The 19527-nt window shown below is 44.9% G+C and overlaps 2 protein-coding genes across 2 annotated transcripts in view; one reads left to right on the top strand and one right to left on the bottom strand.

Annotated features, from left to right (window-relative positions):
- The window catches only part of NUP214 (nucleoporin 214), a 124954-nt gene extending 106023 nt beyond the window's left edge, over positions 1–18931 (bottom strand). Inside the window, exons 1-10 of the mRNA XM_008057451.2 lie at positions 18732–18931; positions 14279–14474; positions 12387–12538; positions 10751–10949; positions 10026–10096; positions 8865–8928; positions 8282–8385; positions 4165–4271; positions 3491–3557; positions 289–415 (exon numbers count right to left, since the gene is read on the bottom strand). Coding sequence (XP_008055642.1) covers positions 289–415; positions 3491–3557; positions 4165–4271; positions 8282–8385; positions 8865–8928; positions 10026–10096; positions 10751–10949; positions 12387–12538; positions 14279–14474; positions 18732–18776 — 1132 coding nt within the window. The 5' untranslated portion in view covers positions 18777–18931. The remainder of the gene's footprint in view (positions 1–288; positions 416–3490; positions 3558–4164; positions 4272–8281; positions 8386–8864; positions 8929–10025; positions 10097–10750; positions 10950–12386; positions 12539–14278; positions 14475–18731) is intronic.
- Positions 13143–13767, top strand: LOC103259783 (60S acidic ribosomal protein P1-like). The gene is made up of 4 exons (XM_008057453.2): positions 13143–13205; positions 13258–13309; positions 13391–13484; positions 13563–13767. The coding sequence occupies exons 1-4, from the start codon at positions 13143–13145 to the stop codon at positions 13732–13734; spliced, it is 381 nt and encodes a 126-aa protein (XP_008055644.1). The 3' UTR covers positions 13735–13767.
- Positions 18932–19527: the final 596 nt, after the last annotated feature.

A 19527-nucleotide genomic window follows, 5' to 3' on the forward strand; every position in this document is an offset into this window, starting at 1 on the left:
ACATTCTATATTTAACCAGATTCTAAAGTACAACTAGATACGTGCATGGGTGCACACATACACATAGACATATACACCAATGTGTCTGGCTTTGGCTTGACAATGAACAGCTATTCAAACTAATTCAATGTTGCCACAATGCACCCTGTATCACTCTTCAGGGTAGAAGAGTGCTGCTGTAAGTTTAAAGGGCCCAGCAGAGTTGACTCTGTCATGAACATGTGTGATGAGTTTTTCCTTCTTTTCCAAAGAAGGCTATTTCTGCACTAAGCACCAGGCTATACTTACTGATGGTGATTTCCACTTGGTTAGTATAATCTATGGCAACTCCCACAGGTAAGGAGTCATCACTCTTGTCTGTCACAGGCAGTTCAGCTCGACTCGAATCCTCCAGTAGCCAAGATTCCCAATTAATCTAAAAAAAAAAAAGAGAAGCAAATACCATGTTGGTTTGAGCTTTGCACTGATTTCTCCCAGTACCATTCAAACAGGAGAGAACAAGATGCCTTACTTGGTTTAGATTCATGTGTTGGACTAGGAGGCTCTGAAATTCAGTAAACCATGAGTAGCCCAGCAAGTAAGAGGGGAATTTTTCAAATCAAGCCCTCCATCTCTTTCTGTTGTACCAAGTCTCAACTTTGTGAATTATCAGGATTACAAGGGACCTTGTACTACAACCAGGTAGACTGCTGTCAATGAGGGGCAATTCCAGTAGCTACACAAAACCAGTCAACACCTGCCCCTAGTTACTGTGAACTGGACCCAGGAATCCAGCTGATCTCTGCTTGGGTCTTCCGCAGAGAAGCCTATAAAGCTGGCCTGTGTTCAGACATCCTGTGCTTGCTTGTCTACAACTCAGAAGGTGACTTTATTTATTTATTTTATTCATTTTTTTAAGAGTCGAGGTCTCTCCAAGTTGCTTGGGCTGGTCTTGAAGCCGCAGGCTCAGACAATCCACACATTTCGGCCTCCCGAAGTGCTAGGATTACAGGCTGAGCTACCAAGCCCAGCCAGAAGGTGACTTTAATTCTTATGTTACCAGTTCTTGGCATCAGTTGCTCAGACTGATCAGTCTTCTTGCCCCTGCATTCTTTGAGAAACCCATAAGTCTCCCTAGTAAACCTCTCTTTTGCTTCAGTTCACTTGGATGGGCTCTGTTCCTTCCAACAGATGACTCCTGGGTTTTTTCACTAACATTTTGTCTAGCTTGCAGTGATACCAGAACTGGGCAGCTAGAATCACAGAGAAATGGTGCTCAATGAGTAACAAAATAGTAAAAACAAGAAGCTGCTCAGGAAAGGAAATGTAATCATACTACATGACTTAGCTATGGAGTAGATAATAGACACATCTGTACTAACATAAACAAATCTGGCCGGGCTCAGTGGCTCAGCCTGTAATCCCACGCCTTTGGGAGGCTGAGGTGAGTGGATTGACCGAGACCGCGGGTTCAAGACCCGCCTGGGCTGCGAGACCTCATCTCTACAATAATATAAAAAAATCAGCCGGGCGTGGTAGCGCGCGCCTGTAGTTCCGGCTACTCGGAAGGCTGAGGCGGAAGGATTGCCGGAGCCCAGCAGGTCAAGGCTGTGGTGGCCGCGAGCAGCCACTGCACTCCAGTCTGGGCGACAGAGTGAGACTCCAACTCAAAAAAACAAAAACAAAAACAAAACACACATAAACAAATCTGATTTCTACTTTTTTTTTTTAAATTGGAATCTCACTCTGTCACTCAGGTTGAAGTGCAGAGGCATGATCATGGTTCACCGTAGCCTTGAACTCTTGGGCTCAGGCGATCTTTCCACCTTAGTCTCCCAAGTAGCTGGGACTACAGGTGCATGCCACCATGTCCTGCTGGTTTTTGTTTATAAAATTTGTTTAAATTTTTTATTTTTTTGTAGAGACAATGTCTCGCTATGTGGCCTAGACATGTCTCAAACTCCTGGTCTCAAGCAATCTTCCCGCCTCAGACTTCCAAAGTGCTGGGATTACAGGCATGAGTCGCCACGCCCAGCCTTGATTTCAACTTTAAAAACAATCCATAGACAAAATAAAGAAGGCTTAATAATCGGTATAGGACAGAATATAATTTTATAAAAGAGAAGACACAGATGATAATAGCTGGAAGAGTTAAAGGAAAGGGTGAGGGTGCTAAGACATGCCTCTCACAAAGTGGAAGATCAAGAGATACCACCAGAAATGAAAGTAAAAAATATCACATAAAGTTACAAAGGTAGCCAGACACGGTGGCTCACACCTGTAATCCCAGCACTTTGGGAGGCCGTGGCAGGAGGATCACATGAGCCCAGGAGTTTGAGACCAGCCTGGGCAACAGTGCGACCTCGTCTCTACAAAAAAGTCAAATTAACCAGGTGTGGTGGCACTTGCCTGTAGTCCCAGCTACTTGGGAAGCTAAGGCAGAAGGATCAGCTGAGGCCAGGAGGTAGAGACTGCAGTGAACTGTGACCGGGCACTGCACTCCAGCCTGGGCAAGAGTGAGATCCCTGCCTCAAAAAAAAAGGTATGTTTCAAAAGTGTGAATCCATGAAATACTTGTGTTAATAAATTGTTACTGACGTCATTCTACGAGAGACAGTTCTACAGCAGCCGATCAGACTGCTGAACTCTGGCCTCTGACCCAAAAACAGACCACTCTAGACACTACAAGCCATGCCCCTCACAGTGGGCCACGTTACCACCCTGAGAGTGATGGAGAACTGCTGAATAGCTGAAGAGGCACAGAGGACCTGTGCATGGCATGGGCACAGAGTGTCTATGTGTGGGCTGGGGAAATCTTGCTTCTTATTTATAGGGGGGCACCATACATGCTTAAACTCAAGGCAGATTTTCACAAGAAAAGCTGTCCCTTTCACTGCACCATCTCTGGTGGACTCTGGCATGCACTCTGTATCATCTACAAGTGGATGGTAACAACTACTCCCTCAGCTCACTTTGGCCCTGAAAGGAAGACAACAGAAAACAAGGGACTTATATGCACAGGTGCTTTTCTATTTCTGGCAGGTTTCCACAGTCAAAGTATTTCTGATGAATCTCAATTTGGTATGATTTGCAAGTTTTTCTTCCATAATTGAGATGAGTTACAGTGAACTGTATAGAAGAGGCAGGTTCAAGTAACAGGAAGAAAATAAAGATAGTAAGACAGAACAAGGCAGGAAAAGCCTCCTACACATCCAAGGATATTCCAGTTGGAGACTGATTAACAGTAGCTTTCCAAAGACCATGGATGAATCCTAAAAGAACAGAAGGGTTTTTTATGACACTAGAGGAACTGCGTAAATCTGATACCCATTTCTCCAATGCAATAGCCAAGCCATTTGGTCCAAGGTACTTTTTCATTTAAGCTTTGCTGTCATCCAGAAACTCATTAAAAGGATGTGAGCTCATCTAAACCTTAACCACGTACTTAATTCCCTCCAAAAATCTTTCTCAGAAAAGTATCACATAAAAGTGACAAAAAAGAGAGGTTTACCTGATCACTTTGTCGAGCAAGGATACTAACTTCTGTTGAAGCTGCAGAGGCCGCCAGCACTAAATCCCTTAAAGAATAAAACCAGAGACCATCAAATTCAAACACAGCAACAGTTCTGCCCTAACTTGGGCCTGTGGTAACATCTGTAAGGATTTCCGCTATATGCCAAGGAGAGGGCAAGGTCTCCTATCTGGCTGAAGAAAGGTGGGAAGAGTCTAGATGTAAAGCCCTGCAGAATCGCCCCATTGCCCACCAATGTGAAGACAAAGGAAAACACAACAGAGTCAAATCAGAGTCACACGAATACACCATCCAAAGCAGAGTAATCCAGCGAGAGGCGTGGAAGCATTGCTTCAAGTAGCTTCAAAGGGAAACTCTGCTCTCAGAAGGACACTTTCATATATTCCTTAAATATCAGTATCTTTATTAAGTCCTCACTAGGGCGTTATTGAGAAAACTGGATGTTTAAGACCAGTATGTATTCAATCTAAATAATGCAAGATTGAGAAGTAGAAGTAGCAGTCAGGAAGACAATCAAGCATCAGCTGAAAATACATCCAGGGCATCTCAGCCTCTACTTTCCTCTCTTACAGAGAAGACTTCCCAGCAGAACAAGTAGCCTCAGGTGTGACCTGCCAGTGACAGCGGGATGCCCTGCCCAGGGATCTGCTCACCACTCCTCAACGTAGCTGAGATAGTAATGGTGCTGCCTCTCCGTGCAGCTGCCATAGCAGGGCTCCATAAAGTTCACGAATATCTCTGGGTGTTTTTCTTCTTTTTTCTACAATGAACAGAGTAAGAAATACAACTTGTGCAAATTTTCTTTAATCCTACAGAGTTAAAAGACTCAAAAGATAAATCACTTAAGTTTTATGAGAAAATTGACTCAAAATTCAAGTCCAAATATACAGACATGACATAAAGGCAGCATTGAGTAGTGCAAAGAACAAATGTGGGCCAGTGACCTAGCTGCACTTAAACTCTGTTCTGACACTCTCTGCTTATGTGACAAGCACAGATTTCTCAAACTCTGATATTGTTTTCTCATGTGTATACTAGATCTACTAAGCCTACTTCAGAGCTCTTGTAAGTGTAAAATGAAATGTACACATAGAGCAGCCTGCCCAGTACAGACAATACAGCAACAGCCAATAAATGCCAGGATTGGCTGGGTGCAGTGGCTCACTCCTATAATCTCAGCACTCTGGGAACGCGAGATGGAAGGATTGTTTGAGCCTAGGCAACACAGTGAGACCTCATCTCTAGCAAAAAAAAAAAAAATTAGCCAGGCATGGTAGCGCACGCCTGTAGTCCCAACTAGACAGGCGGCTGAGGAAAGAGGATCATCTGAGCCCGGCTGAGGAAAGAGGATCATCTGAGCTAAGCCAAGAACATGCTACTGTGTTCCAGCCTAGGTGACAGAGTGAGACTCCAGCTCAGAAATAAACAAAAAAACAAACAAACAAATAAATAAATGCCAGTGTTAATTTTACCTCTGAGAATAATAAAATTCTAATGCTATCTTGAATTAAGACAGCTCTGTCAGCATATTTTTAAAATTCAACCTCATAGGCCAGGTGCAGTGGCTCACATCTGTAATCCCAGCACTTTAGGAGGCTGAGGCGAGAGGACTGACTGAGTTCAGGGGTTCGAGATCAGTCTGAGCAACAAAGAGACCTCGTCTCTACAATAAAATAAAAAAATCAGCCAGGCATGGTACCACATGTCTGTGGCTTCAGCTGCTTGGAAGGCTGAGGCAGAAAAATCACCTGAGTCCAGCAGGTCGAGGCTACGATGGCCATGAGTGTGCTACTGCACTGTAGCCTGGGCAACAGCGTGAGACTCTGACTTAAAAAAACAAACAAAAAAATACAGGTGCAGTGGCTCACGCCTATAATTCCAGTATTTTGGGAAGCTGAGGTGAGAGGATTGCCTGTTCCCATGGGTTCAAGACCAGCCTGGGCAACATGGTGAGACCTCATCTCTACAAGAAATCAAAACTTAGCTGGATGTGGTAGCACACATCTGTAGTTAATTCCAGCTACTTGGAAGGCTGAGGTGGAAAGATCACCTGAGTCCAGCAGGTTGAAGCTGTGGTGGCCGTGAGCAGTATGCCACTGCACTCCAGCCTGGGCAACAGAGTGAGACTCCGACTTGGAAAAAAAAAAAATCAACCTTATCAGAAACCCAAAGAGTTAAAAACAAGACATCACTGGCCGGGTGACGTGGCTCAGTCTATAATCCCAGCACTTTGGGAGGCGGAGGTGAGTATTGCCTGAGCCAGGGAGTTTAAGACCAGCCTGGGCAACTTTGTGAGACCTTATCTCTACAATAAATCACAAAAATTAGCTGGGTGTGGTGGAGTGTCTGTAGTTCTAGCTACTTGGGAGGCTGAGACGGAAGGATCACCCGAGCCCAGCAGGTCGAGGCTGCGGTGGTCGTGAGCGTGCCAATGCGCTCTAGCCTGGGCCCCAGAGTGAGACTCCAACACCAAAAAACAAAACAAAACAAACAAACAAACAAAAAAAACAAGACATCAGATTGACAAGGACTAAAAATTGCCACTACTGCATAGTGCCACACATGTTGGATAGTCCCACTGGAGGTAAAAGGACAAATAGGTATAACCTTCCTAAAAGGAACTTTGGCAATATTTTCAAAAGCCTATAAAAAACAATACATCCCTTGACCTAGTAATTTCAGTTCTGGGTATATACTGAATAAACATAATCACATAAACCGTACATAAAAGAAAGTGTCACAGTATTCTTTCAAACAGGGAAGGTGGGGCACAGTGGCTCAAGCCTGAAATCCCAGCACTTTGGGAGGCAGTGAGAGGACTGCCTTAGCCCAGGAGTTCAAGACCAGCCTGGGCAACATAGTAAGACCTTGCCTCTACAAAAAGTAAAATTAGCTGGATGTGGTGGTGCATGCCTGTAGTCCCAGCTACTTGGAAGTGTGAAGCAGAAGAATAGATAGCCTGAGCCCAGTAGGGCAACACTGCAGTGGCTGTAACCACGCCACTGCACTCCAGCCTGGGTAACAGAATGGGACTTTAACTCAAAAAAAAGAGAGAGAGATGGAGGGCGGGGACCAAAACCAACCTGAACACACAACAGTAGTAGAAGAGCAAAACAAATTGATTCTCTAACCAGCTAAATACAAATTTTATTTATTGACACAGAAAGATGTTTGCAATTTACTCCTAAGCAAAACAAGGTTGCAAAACAGAGTAAGTACAACTCCTATTTTTGTTTCACTTAGACATTCGTTTCTATATTTTAAAAATCTGAAAATTTGTATACTAAAATATCAATAGTAGTTGCTGAGAGCTAGGATTAAAAGTGTTTTATTTTGTTTTTTTGAGTTGGAGTCTCACTCTGTTGCCCAGACTAGAGTGCAGTGGCCGCTCCTGGCCACTGCAGCCTTGACCTGCTGGCCTCCGGCGATCCTTCCGCCTCAGCCTTCCGAGTAGCTGGAACTACAGGCACGCGCCTCCATGCCCGGCTGATTTTTTGATTTATAATAGAGATGAGGTCTTACTAAGTTGCCCAGGCGGATCTCGAACCCGCGGACTCAGGCAATCCACTCACCTTAGTCTCCCAAAGCACAGGATTACAGGCTGAGCCACCGAGTCTGGCTCAAAAGTGTTGTTTTTTTTTTTTAAAGGTTTTTTTTGGGGGGGGGGGGGTCTTTTTACTAAGTATTTAAAAAAATATTTTTCTGGACTTTGAAAGCTGATTCTGATTTGCAAACATAAGCTCTGCTTCATTTGCTTTTTCAAATGCCATTGCAATTTAGTCCGCTTTGTTGATTTTTTTACTTTTTTTGAGTAGGGGGTCTTACTCTGTCACCCAGGTTTGGGTGCAGTAGCACGATCATGGCTATCGCAGCTTTGATCTGCTGGGCTCAGGCGATCCTTCCACCTCAGGTCTCCAAGTAGATGGAACTACAGACTCATGCCACCACACTCAGCTGATTTTTAAATTTACTGTAGAAAGAGGTCTTGCCAAGTTGTCCAGGCTGGTCTCAAACCCCTAGTCTCAGGCAATCCTCTCACCTCGGCCTCCCAAAGTGCTGGGATTACAGGCGTGAGCCACTCACCTAGCCTTGTTGATCTTATTATGAATGTTGTTCCCCATCTTACAATTACTCCCTCCCTCAATCCATTTGGTTCTCTTCTCACATGGCTCCTCCTCAGAGGCCTTCCTTGATCACCTGATCTAATTGGCTCCCCAGTCATCATCTTCCCTCAATGCTGCTTTATTTGCTCCATCACCCTAATCAGTCATTCTCCCATCCTTAGTAATGACTACCACATTCATTAGAATGGAAGACCGTAAAACAAAGACGTTGCCTCAGTCACTGGGGTATTCTTACCAGCTTTTTTAAAGCAGTGTCTAGGAGTTGGCATTTGATAAACATGTGGTGAATAAATAAATGAAAGAATTTTAAAAATCAAACTATTTTCTTGCTTTTCTAAAATTTATCAGGTTAATCAAAACTCAGTTTACAGATAAAGCAAAATTAAATTTTACCATTATTTTTAACCTCACAACAAAACAAGAGAAAACACTATAAGTGAACACAATTTTGGTCCCCAGGCCTGTGGTACAGCATTGAAACTTACACTTTGGTCCCTAGGCCTGTGGTGCAACATTGAAACTTAGACCTGAAGTTGCACAACTGTCGCTAGTAAGGAAAGTGAAACCGAAGCCTCCAGTTTCATGAGAAGCATGAGAAGACTTCTCTAATTCTCAAAGAGCAAAAATGTTCCTTCCACACACGTACCGGTAGTAGAGCCATCACCACATCTGGAGATGTTTCCAGGGTCCCATCTGCTGCCGCATATACTATGGTGAAGACATACGTACCAATCCATAGCACATCCAGAACTGAAAGACACACACACCCTAGTCAGTAGGTAATAAAGATCACAGCAACCAGGCACAGCAAGAAGCATATTATGTTTGGAATAGCCATTGTATGCTCTCACGTATAACATATCATTGATAAAAAAATCAAAGTACTATAGCTATAATAAAGGTCCAGATTTCACTGACTGAATATTCACAAGGGTCAAGAAGCCCAAATTCATCTCAAAGTGGTAGTTTTTCTACTGGATTATAATCAGAGCAAATTATAAGGAACTGTAATAAAAGTTGGGATTCATTCATTTACTATGAAACACAGGTGTCACCCAGAGGGTTATCATTTTACACTGATTTAATCAGCTGACAGAAATAGTAGCATTATTCTTGAAGCAGGCCCAACACCTCCTTGAGCCAGTTTGCAGGGACATAACATGATTTAGAATTTCTGTGATACAGACGGTACTTCATTAAGGTTACCCAGATAAGAAACACAATGTTACCTCTGACTGGATGATCTGACTCATAAAATGGAGGACAAGGAATGACTTTTTTTTCCTGCAAAGTCTGAAAAAGATTTTAAAAAGTGTCAAATGAAACAATCCCTAAATCATCGAAACTGCCAAATCCAGTCTATTCCTTAAGATGCCACCTATTCTATCTCCTTGGCCAGGAGAGACTTAATAAGGAGAACAATGCTGTCTACTTCTAGGTCTCGATCCTGCAGAAATGCAGGAACATGTTCAGATAGAGGCAAAAAGAATGGGCAAAGCAATACCATTCATAAGTAGCAAAAGCACTAGCATCTATGCAGATGACCATCAGTAACAGAATAGATAAATTGTGGCACATCTACACCTTGGACTACTATGCAGCCATTAAAGAGAAAGAAGTGGCTTTATATGTAACGAGTTGGAAAAAAGAGCCCCTAAACCACAGAAGCATCCATTTTCTTTGATCCCCACAGTTAGAGAAACTGCATTATAACAGCTTTCTCACTAACTCCTTTTCCCCTTAAGTTCTATTTTTATAGAAAGAATTGAAAACATGAAGTTGGGGAGTAGTGTATGGAATATGATCACATTTTACTTCAAAATAATAATAATAATGCAGTTACTTATAGACTATTTGCATAAGTATCCAGAAAAGTCTGGAAGGCCACTCACTCAACAGTGGGCACTTCTGGAAGGAGGGCTGGGGGCAGAAGGGAAGGGTTCCACTCTTTTCTTCATCCACTGATGGATGTGTTACAATGAGCATAAATTACTTTTTAATAGAAAAAAACAGCCGGGCTCAGTGGCTCAGCCTGTAATCCCGCGCATTTGGGAGGCTGAGGTGAGTGGATTGCCTGAGCCCGCGGGTTCGAGACCTGCCTGGGCAGCGAGACCTCATCTCTACAATCAATCAAAAAATCAGCCGGGTGTGGTAGCGCATGCCTGTAATTCTGGCTACTCGGAAGGCTGAGGCGGAAAGATCGCCGGAGCCCAGCAGGTCCAGGCTGCGATGGCCGGGAGCAGCCACTGCACTCCAGTCTGGGCAACAGAGTGAGACTCCAACTCAAAAAAAAAAAAGAAAAAAGAAAAAAACAAGAAAAACACTCCTAAATCACCCCCCAAAAAGTGGGTAATTTAAGAAAAGTTCTCAAGTTCAAGGGAAGAACTTACAGGAAGATACTGGACTACAGTTCCATTCTGTTTTCCGACCGCCAGCTGCTTTCCTTTGGGGCTCCAGCACACTGAGCAAAGAGAACGAGACCAATAAAAACTGAAGAAAATGGAGCAAAACATCAGATCTATCACACATGGCTAATTACCACTTCTTACTCCTCTGTCAGTCTCTGGAGGACTGCAGGAGCCTCCCTATTTGGCCAAATAAAAAAAAGGAAAATCATTTTAATATAAATCAATTATGATTTATTACTGGGCCACAGAACTGAAGGCTAAAAATGCTTCTTCAACAGATTATTGTCTAGAAAGCTGCAAAGTACAGAAACCTCTGTAGTTTTTAGATAAGAAAGGGAGAATAGAGGTTTTCAAATATCAATAAATCATCTTCCTGCTCCTATTTGATATGTCTAATGCTTTTCCTCCCAAAGGTATACATGACTTTTAGAGTAAGACCCTTTTAGACCCAGAAAACAATTATTCTCAAAAACACAGCTCTGAACCAGCTGTATTAAAATATTTCTCCAAAAAACCTGAAAACTCTCAGGTTAAATTGTGTACGCTGCTTGGCTTCAAGGACATTATCTATGGCAATAAAGAATATTCTCCATTTCTACCAAGAAATCCGCGAAAACCAGAAAACTATCCATCTTTACTTCAATACATTAATTTTTAAATAGGTTGCCACTACTATATTTTATAGTGTAAAAGTCTTCATTACCCACCAGACGTTACTGCTACCGTGGAAGGAAGAGTTGCACACACTTTCACTGTTTCTGTGACTTGTAGTACACTGATAATGCCATTAGCCAGACAAACTGCCACCATGGAGGGGACAGTGGGGTTCCACTTCATATCGATCACCATGCCTCCCGCATCTTTCCATAGCTTATGATAGGCAAATGGTCGCTTCTGCTGTCTGGTCTTTTAAAATGTGCAAAAGTAAATTCATAACTCATAAATGCAGAGGCATTTAATATTTAAAGAAAATTACTGAACATGTAAGTTTGTACACAAGAATATACAACTAAAATCACAGTTCATTTTTCTCCATAACTATAAAAAAAGATTTAGCTCTACACAACAACCTATCTGTGACAGATAATATAAACACAATTTTGAAAGTGGCAATCAATTATTCTAACACACTCAGAGGGATTCCCCATAGAGGAATACCAAATGCAAAATAACCAATAAACAGCAGACACTAGATTAAAATCTTGGCTCTGCTTCTTCATAGTACTGGGACCTTGGAAGACCTGGACAGTTACTTAAACTCTTTGAGCCCGCTTCTCTGTCTATAAGACAAAGATAATATACCTACTACATATAAGGCCATGATAGGTATGAATAAGGGACAAGGGACATAAAGCACTTAGTTAGCCTGGCACACAGTCAGCATTAGCACTCAATATTAGTGAGTATTACCATTCTTAAACCGCTTGAAATGAAAAAATAGCTGGGCTCGGTGGCTCAGCCTGCAATCCCGCGCTTTGGGAGGCTGAGGTGAGTGGACTGCCTGAGCCCACAGGTTCAAGACCCGCCTAGGCAACTTGGCGAGACCTCATCTCTACAATAAATCAAAAACTAGCCAGGTGTAGCGCGCACCGGGTGTAGTGTTCTGTAGTTCCAGCTACTTGGAAGACTGAGGTGGAAGGATCGCCAGAGCCCAGCAGGTCGAGGCTGCAGTGGCTGGGAGTGGCCACTGCACAGAGTGAGACTCCAACTCAAAAAAAAAGAAATGAAAAAATACTGCATTAGGAGGTCAGAGAACTCAAACATAGGAACTTCTGACATTACCTATTAACTCTGTGGCCTTGGGCAAGTCACCTAAGCCTCCCAGCTTGGTTGTTTCACGTTAAATAAAAAATGATAATACTCTGAGACAGCCAGAGTTATGAAATAATTTCTGGAATTCCCTTCAATCTCAAAGACATATGATTCTATGGCTGGGTGCAGTGGTTCATGCCTGTAATGCCACCACTTTAGGAGGCCAAGGTGGGAGGATCACTTGAGCCCAGGAGTTTAGTAGTAGCCTGGGCAACACTGTGAGACTTCATCTCTACAAAAATTAGCCAAGGCGAAGGCAGGATGATTGGTTGAGCCTAGGATTTCGAGACTACAGTGAGTTATGATTCTACTACTGCACTACAGCCTGGGTGACAGAGCAAGACTCTCTTATAAAAAAAAAAGAAAAAAAAAGAAAATCTATAATTCTATAATCAAAGACTTTTTCTAAACCCATACTATAGTCTAGAAAAAGATGTCAAGGGTTAACCTAAGAAGTTTCCAAGTTATAATTCAACACCAGGAAATTTCCTTAGGTCCCCGTGTTGATATGACAATGTGACAGTAGCTTACCTCATTTGAGAATGTGCGGACATCAAAAAAAGCGCCAATGGAACCATAGTCACTGGACACCGTGCACACAGACAGTGTGAGGTTATCACAGCTCAGGGCTAGGTGATGGATCGGGAATTTCATAGGAACTAGCAAACTTTGTACTTTTTCAACTATGAAAACATAAAAAAGACAAAGCAGAAAACAGCATGTTTTCAGCATAAAATCACAACATCTTTATTCAGGCCAATGTGAAATACATCCACATAAGCACACATACACCCCTTCACACCTAACTATGCAGACATATCTTAACTTTCTTATACATATATAACGGTGCATTAGGTATATCCCAAGGACGACTCCTCAAACAATCTAGGGAAACTAACTACAGCTATTGCCCTTGTTGAAAATATTTTTGTTGCCGGGCTTGGTGGCTCAGCCTGTAATCCCGCGCCTTTGGGAGGCTGAGGTGAGTGGATTGCCTGAGCCCACGGGTTCGAGACCCGCCTGGGCAACTTGGCGAGACCTCATCTCTACAATAAATCAAAAATTAGCCAGGCGTGGTAGTGCGCGCCTGTAGTTCCAACTACTTGGAAGGCTGAGGCGGAAGGATTGCCCGAGCTCAACAGGTCAAGGCTGCGGTGGCTGGGAGCGGCCACTGCACTCCAGTCTGGGCAACAGAGTGAGACTCCAACTCAAAAAAACAACAACAAAAAAAACGAAAATATTTTTGTTGAAAATGTATATACATTCTCATTTGTTTGGATGGTACCAATGCCAGCTAAAAAACCCATGCAACAAAACCCTTCTAGAGAGCCAGAGTCCGAGCTGAATTGGGTAAACATAAAAGTGTGACATAATGATAAATAATTCTTCCCTCTGAGCTCAGAAGAATAATTCCTTGAAAAAGAAATACAGCCCTTTCCCCAGCTGCCGCCAAGGTGCTCAGTCCTTCTGAGGAACTAAGGCCGTGTTGGGGTGAGGCCCTCACTTCATCCGGTGACTAGCACCGTGCCCAGCAGCTCCATCCTGTGCTTGCTGCATCGTGGCCTCTGTGTCTGAGCTCACCTGCATCTACTCAGCCCTCATCCTGCACGATGACGAGGTGACCATCACGGAGGATAAAATCAGTGCTCTCATTATTAAGGCCGCCGGTGTGACTGTGGAGCCTTTCTGGCCTGGCTTGTTTGCAAAGGCCCTGGCCAATGTCAACATCGGGAGCCTCATCTGCTCTGTGGGGGCTGCCCCAGCCAGGGGTCCTGCCCCGTCCACTGCTGCTGCCTCAGCAGAGGAGAAGAAAGTCGAAGCAAAGAAGGAAGAATCTGAGGAGTCTGATGATGACATGGGCTTTGGTCTGTCTGACTAAGCCTTTTATAATGTGTTCAATAAACAGTTGAACTCTGAACAACAAAAAAAAAGACATACAAGCCAGGTGGTGGCTCACACCTGTAATCCCAGCACTTTGGGCAGCGGAGGCAGGAGGACTGCCTGAGCCTGGGAGTTGGAAACCAGCCTAGGCAACATAACAAGACCCTGTCTCTATTTTAAAAAATCAAAAAATCAGCCGGGCATGGTAGCACCTGTAGTCCCATCTGCTCAGGAGGCTGAGGTGGAGGGACCACCTGAGGCCAGGACATTGAGACTGCAGTGAACCATGATCATGCCATTGCATACTCCGGCCGGTACAACTGAGTGAGACTGACAAAAAAAAAAAGAGACAAATACAAAGGACCAAAGAGAAAACCTAGAAAGTCTTCTAGCATCTCACCTTTAGCTTATTTCTCTTGGAGGTTAAGCTTAAAACCAACAGCAGGCTTCATTTTAATATTAGAATGATTTATTGGGAAGGAAGCATTTAGCACACCACCATACCCCCCTCTCTACTATGTATCACAAATCAAGGAGCTTACCTATTTTATTGGGATCATCTCCAGGTTTATTTTGAATAAGAAGATTTTTGGTAGAAAATACTTGCAACCCACTAGCTCCACCAGCAAAGACCAGACCATATTTGTTGGACACGGCAAGCAGATTTGTGCGTTCCTTGGGTAACTCCTCAGGGGAGTCAAAGATTCTCACCTTCTTTAGTGCTCTAAACTGAAAATCCTGTTATGAAGAATCAAAACAATATCAATTTGGGAAGACATGTCTGTTGTTATAATCCTGATTTCAGTGAGCGAAAATATGTTACCCCGAGGCCAAGAACTATCTCAGTTGTCTAGGCATAGTGTTCATTAGTATTTGCTGAATGAAATAAATGGGGGAAAAAAATCTTCCAGGAAGCCTTGCTTGACTAATCCAGCTCACACTGATCTTTCTTTTTCTGAATCCCTAGTGTGCTTATTGTCTGTGTCAAAGCACAAGCTACACTTAATAATCTTGTCCTATTTCATGGTATTTATTGTCTCATAACCCAGCACAGTGCTTAAGTTTCAAAAGTGTAAAAGCTAACAACCGCTTTTCTTGGCATTGAATTTTGTACACTAGATTCTTAGGGTGTATTTCATACAGAATCCCTAACATATCCCAAATTACTGTTAATACTGGAAGTAACACCCAACAACACTAACTTAGGCACTTAAGTTCTGCCAGGCACCAAACCTGTCTTCCATAAAACTGGCCCCTGACGTCAAAAATGTTCTTCAATTCTACACCTTTCTTCAGGTCAGCATTTTAATGGAGACAACAAGAATCCACTTTCTGTTTTTCTTTTTTTTCAGTTGGAGTCTCACTCCATCGCCCAGACTGGAGTGCAGTGGCTGCTCCCGGCCACCGCAGCCTTGACCTGCCGGGCTCCGGCGATCCTTCCGCCTCAGTCTTCCAAGTAGGTGGAACTACAGGCGCGCGCTACCACGCCCAGCTAATTTTTTTTTATTTATTGTAGAGATGAGGTCTCGCCAAGTTGGCCAGGTGGGTCTCGAACCCACAGGCTCAGGCAATCCACTCACCTCAGCCTCCCAAAGCGCTGGGATTACAGGCTGAGCCACTGAGTCCAGCTTCTGTTTTTTTTCCCCCCTCTCTTTTTGTGACAGGGTCATGCCTGTAATCTCAGTACTTTGGGAGACTGAGGCAGCAGAAGGATCGCTTGAGCCCAGGAGTTTGAGACCTGCCTGGGCAACACAGCAAGACCTGGTCTCTAAAAAAATAGATAAATGAATAAAAATAAAAAATAGCCAGGCTCAGTGGCTCAGCCTGCAATCCCGCACTTTGGGAGGTTGAGGTGAATGGATTGCCTGAGCCCACGGGTTCGAGACCCTCCTGGGCAACTTGGTGAGACCTCAACTCTACAATAAATCAAAAAACTAGCCGGGTGTGGTAGCACGTGCCTGTAGTTCCAGCTACTTGGAAGGCTGAGGCGGAAGGATCGCCGGAGCCCAGCAGGTCGAGGCTGCAGTGGCCAGGAGCAGCCACTGCACTCCAGTCTGGGCAACAGAGTGAGACTCCAACTCAAAAATAAATAAATAAATAAATAAAATATGAAGAGCTGGGTGTGGTGACTACAGCCTGTAATTCCAGCACTTTGGAGGTCAAGGAGAGAGGATTGTCTGAGCTCAGGGGTTCAAGACAAGCCTGGGCAATTTGATGAGACCTTGTCTCTACAATTAAAAAAAAATAGTAAAATAAAATAAAAAGAACTTAAGTTCTAATTTCCAATGTAGTATTCCACAAATACACACTAAAATAACTACCACAGAAAGATGACCAAATTCCAAGAAACGAATGACCTGTATCAAATACCAAACAGAATTCCATCACAGAAAGATTAGGGCCCATCTCTTACCATCCAAGACCTTTAACCAAAACCTAGATGCTATGAGGACATCTAAAGCATGAGTCTGAAATCCTTAAACCAGGCCACACTGCCAGGGATGGCTCGAACCATCCACCTCTGCTTCCCTTGCACAAGTGCGCCACTATCTCCTCAACAGCCACCACCAACCCTACTCTCACCTACTTCCACTTCTAATTTCCTTCAAGTTTCATGCTCCTTAGTATCTTGGAGCTTTTTAGACATGATTGGCCTGGGAGCCTTCCCTAACTTCTGTCAATTCCTGACACCTCTAGTCTTCCATGAATTTATCTACATGTTTTCAGACAATTTTCAGTGTGTATCATCTCTTGGTAAAAAGAGATCCATAAGTTTACCCGTCGTGATGTTAAGTTATGCTATATAGCAGGGGTCCCCAACCCCAGGGGCTACTACCGCTAACAGTCCTGCCTTGTTAGGAACCGGGCCACACAGCAGGAGGTGAGCAGTGGGCGAGTGAAGCTTCATTTGTATTTACAGCTGTTCCCCATTGCTCGCATTACTGCCTGAGTTCCACCTCCTTCAGATCAGCCCCAGATCAGACTCTCATAGGAGCACAAACCCTATTGCGAACTGCACATACAAGGAATCTCGGTGGCGTGCTCCTTATGAGACCTAATGCCTGGTGATCTGAGGTGGAGCTGAGGCAGTGATGCTAGTGTTGGGGAGAGGCTGCAAATACATATTAACATGAGCAGTGAGGTTTGACTGCACAACCCCCACCCCAAGTCTGTGGAAAAACTGTCTTCCATGAAACTGGTCCCTGATGCCAAAAAGGTTGGGGACTGCAGCATATAACACTAATTTTTTTCTTCAATTCTACACCTATCTTTAGGTCAACATTTTAGTGGAGAGAATATGAAAACACTTTGTGCTTTCTATTTCTTTTTTTCTTTTTTTTTTTAGATGGTGTCTTGCTCTGTCACCCAGGCTACAGTGTAGTGGCATGATCATAGCTCACTACACCCTGAACTCCTGGAAGCACGTGATCCTCCAATCCGACCTCAACCTCCTGAGTAGCTGGGACCTCCATGCCTGGCTACTTTTTGTTTTTGTAGAGATGGGGTCTTGCTATGCTGCCCAGGCTTGTTTCAAATTCCTGGTGTCAAGTGATCCTCTGGCTCAGCCTCCCAAATTGCTGGGATTGTAGGCAGGCCACTTTGTACTTAAATTGCAAAAGTGCAGAAGTCAACAATAGCCTTTCTTGACCTTCATTTTTATATACTATATTCTTATGGTATGTTTCACAAAGAATCCCTAACATACCCACATACTAATTTCCCTGTAGTTGATGTTTAATACATATTTTTTAAAAAGATCTACTGAAACACTCAACTCCAACTAATTCCAGGGAGCAGAACGTCAAACAGCTTTCCAGATGAAACTATAGTATGGTTCCATATTGGAATAGGATAAAATGTGCTCTTTTTTGTACTTCTCATGCTGATAATCCCAAATATCCTATGTGGGTCTTGGTGATGGAGTGGAGAAAGCCAGGCCAGTGAGGTGAATAGGCAGAAGAGGGCTCTCCTTTCCGTTATAGTCAGTTATGTGAAGGGAAGCTGCCATCTTATAAGTCTGTGGCTCCAAACCATTTCTCCTCTACCTCAGTATATCTGAGGAATATGACACACTCCCACTCGGTAGCTTGCCATAGGCAGTGATTCTCAAAATAGAAAAGGGAACCACTATGCAAAATCTGGTATGGATTACTAGCCCCTGAATGCATTTCAGCAATCTGCTGTACACACAAATGCCCCAAATCAACGACCTTTCTTTTGGCTATTTAAAAATCAATGTAGCTCATTCTCTGTACTCTCATTCTGTCAGAACACATATAAGAACTATTAAACACACCACCCTGGGGGCTACTCCTGGGGGGCTCCCATGTTACCATCGCTGGGACCACTTGGCCCTCCCTTTAGTTTCCTGACTTTAGGCTGATACCTGGTGTCAAAATAGTCTTCCTAGTCCGACTAACTAAAGGTTCAATAGGACAGGTGATCTGCCCTGGCTCTATCATAGGCAAGCCTGGACCACCTTCCAGAAGTGGCATACAAGGAGAGCAAAGAGGAGTCCCTTGCCAAATGTGACTTTGAGTAAATTCCTTTCAGAGTCTCGATCTGGTTTTTGTTTTGTTTTTTTAAGAGACGAGGTCTCGCTGTGTTGCCCAGGCTGGTCTCGAACTCCTGGGCTCAAGCGATCCCCTGGCCTCGGCCTGCTGGGATCGCAGGCGGGAGCCACCGCGCTCCTCTCTATTAACGACTACTTCATAGGGTGGCTGTGATGGGCGCCCCAGTCCCTGCCACTGCCGCGACCACCCCACGAAAGTAGCTAGGACAACTCCAGAGGCGCGCACAAGGCCACGAGGGGACGGGGACACTGCCTCGGCGGGGCCATCCCGCCGGCGACAAGCCGGGCCGTGAGGGTGCGAACTCGGAACGCGGTCCACTGTTCCAGCCGGAGGCGGGGCAGCCGGCGCCGCGCTTCGCCGTTCGGGGGGCTCCACGGCACGCCGGACTAAGGGAGGGCGGGAGTCCCGGCCAGTCTCTGACCTTCATCTCCCGCTCGGGGATCATGGCATCCATCTCGTCTCCCATCGCGCTGCCCTCTGTTTGTCGAAGCAGCCCTGCCGCCGCCGCCGCCGCCGCTCGCAGCCTAGCCCGCCGAACCCAGGCCGCCCAGAAGCCAACTTCCCCGCCTCAGCGCCGGCGGCGTTCAGATGATCGCGCATTTCCGGCGCGCTTCGGTGACGTCATCGTCCCCGTCCGCGGCATGGCCCGGGGTGCCGGCGGAACCGTCCGAAGTCGCGCGCTCGCCGGGACGCCGCCTCCCATTGGCCGCCTCGCTGAGCAGGGGGCGTGGCCGCGGGGCCTGCGCGCTTGCGCTCTGGGGGTGTCTTCTTATTCCGCCCCGCGTGGGCGGCTAGCGCGGTTCGCGCTTGATCGCTACGCCCGACCCTAACAGTACCCTGAGCTGCAGGAGGCTTAGTAACTTCTGGATCAGAAAAGTCGGTTGGGAACTTGACAGATGTTTCCAGGGGGCAGCTTTTGAGAGCGGCTTTGGGCTTTGCAGGGGGAGAAAAAGAGACCCAGAAAGTGGGTTCGGGGGGCTCGCCACGGGGAGATCCTTAAGTGTGGAAGGAGGAGGGCTGGGGGGGAGATGAAGGCACCAAAGACCAGCTTTGTTTACTGCTTTCAAGGTAATCATGCCCAGAGCAAAAGCCATATCCACCTCTGGTCCCTGAAGAATATGTGCCGGGTTCTGGGCAAAACCCATTAGTTGTGGTCGCAATCTTCAAGACATCCTAGTCACCTAGGCGTTATTACTGACATTGAATGGACGGGGTGA

The sequence above is a fragment of the Carlito syrichta genome, unplaced genomic scaffold (assembly GCF_000164805.1).
Source record: "Carlito syrichta isolate Samal-C Ts95f unplaced genomic scaffold, Tarsius_syrichta-2.0.1 Scaffold303014, whole genome shotgun sequence".
Classification (NCBI taxonomy): domain Eukaryota; kingdom Metazoa; phylum Chordata; class Mammalia; order Primates; family Tarsiidae; genus Carlito; species Carlito syrichta.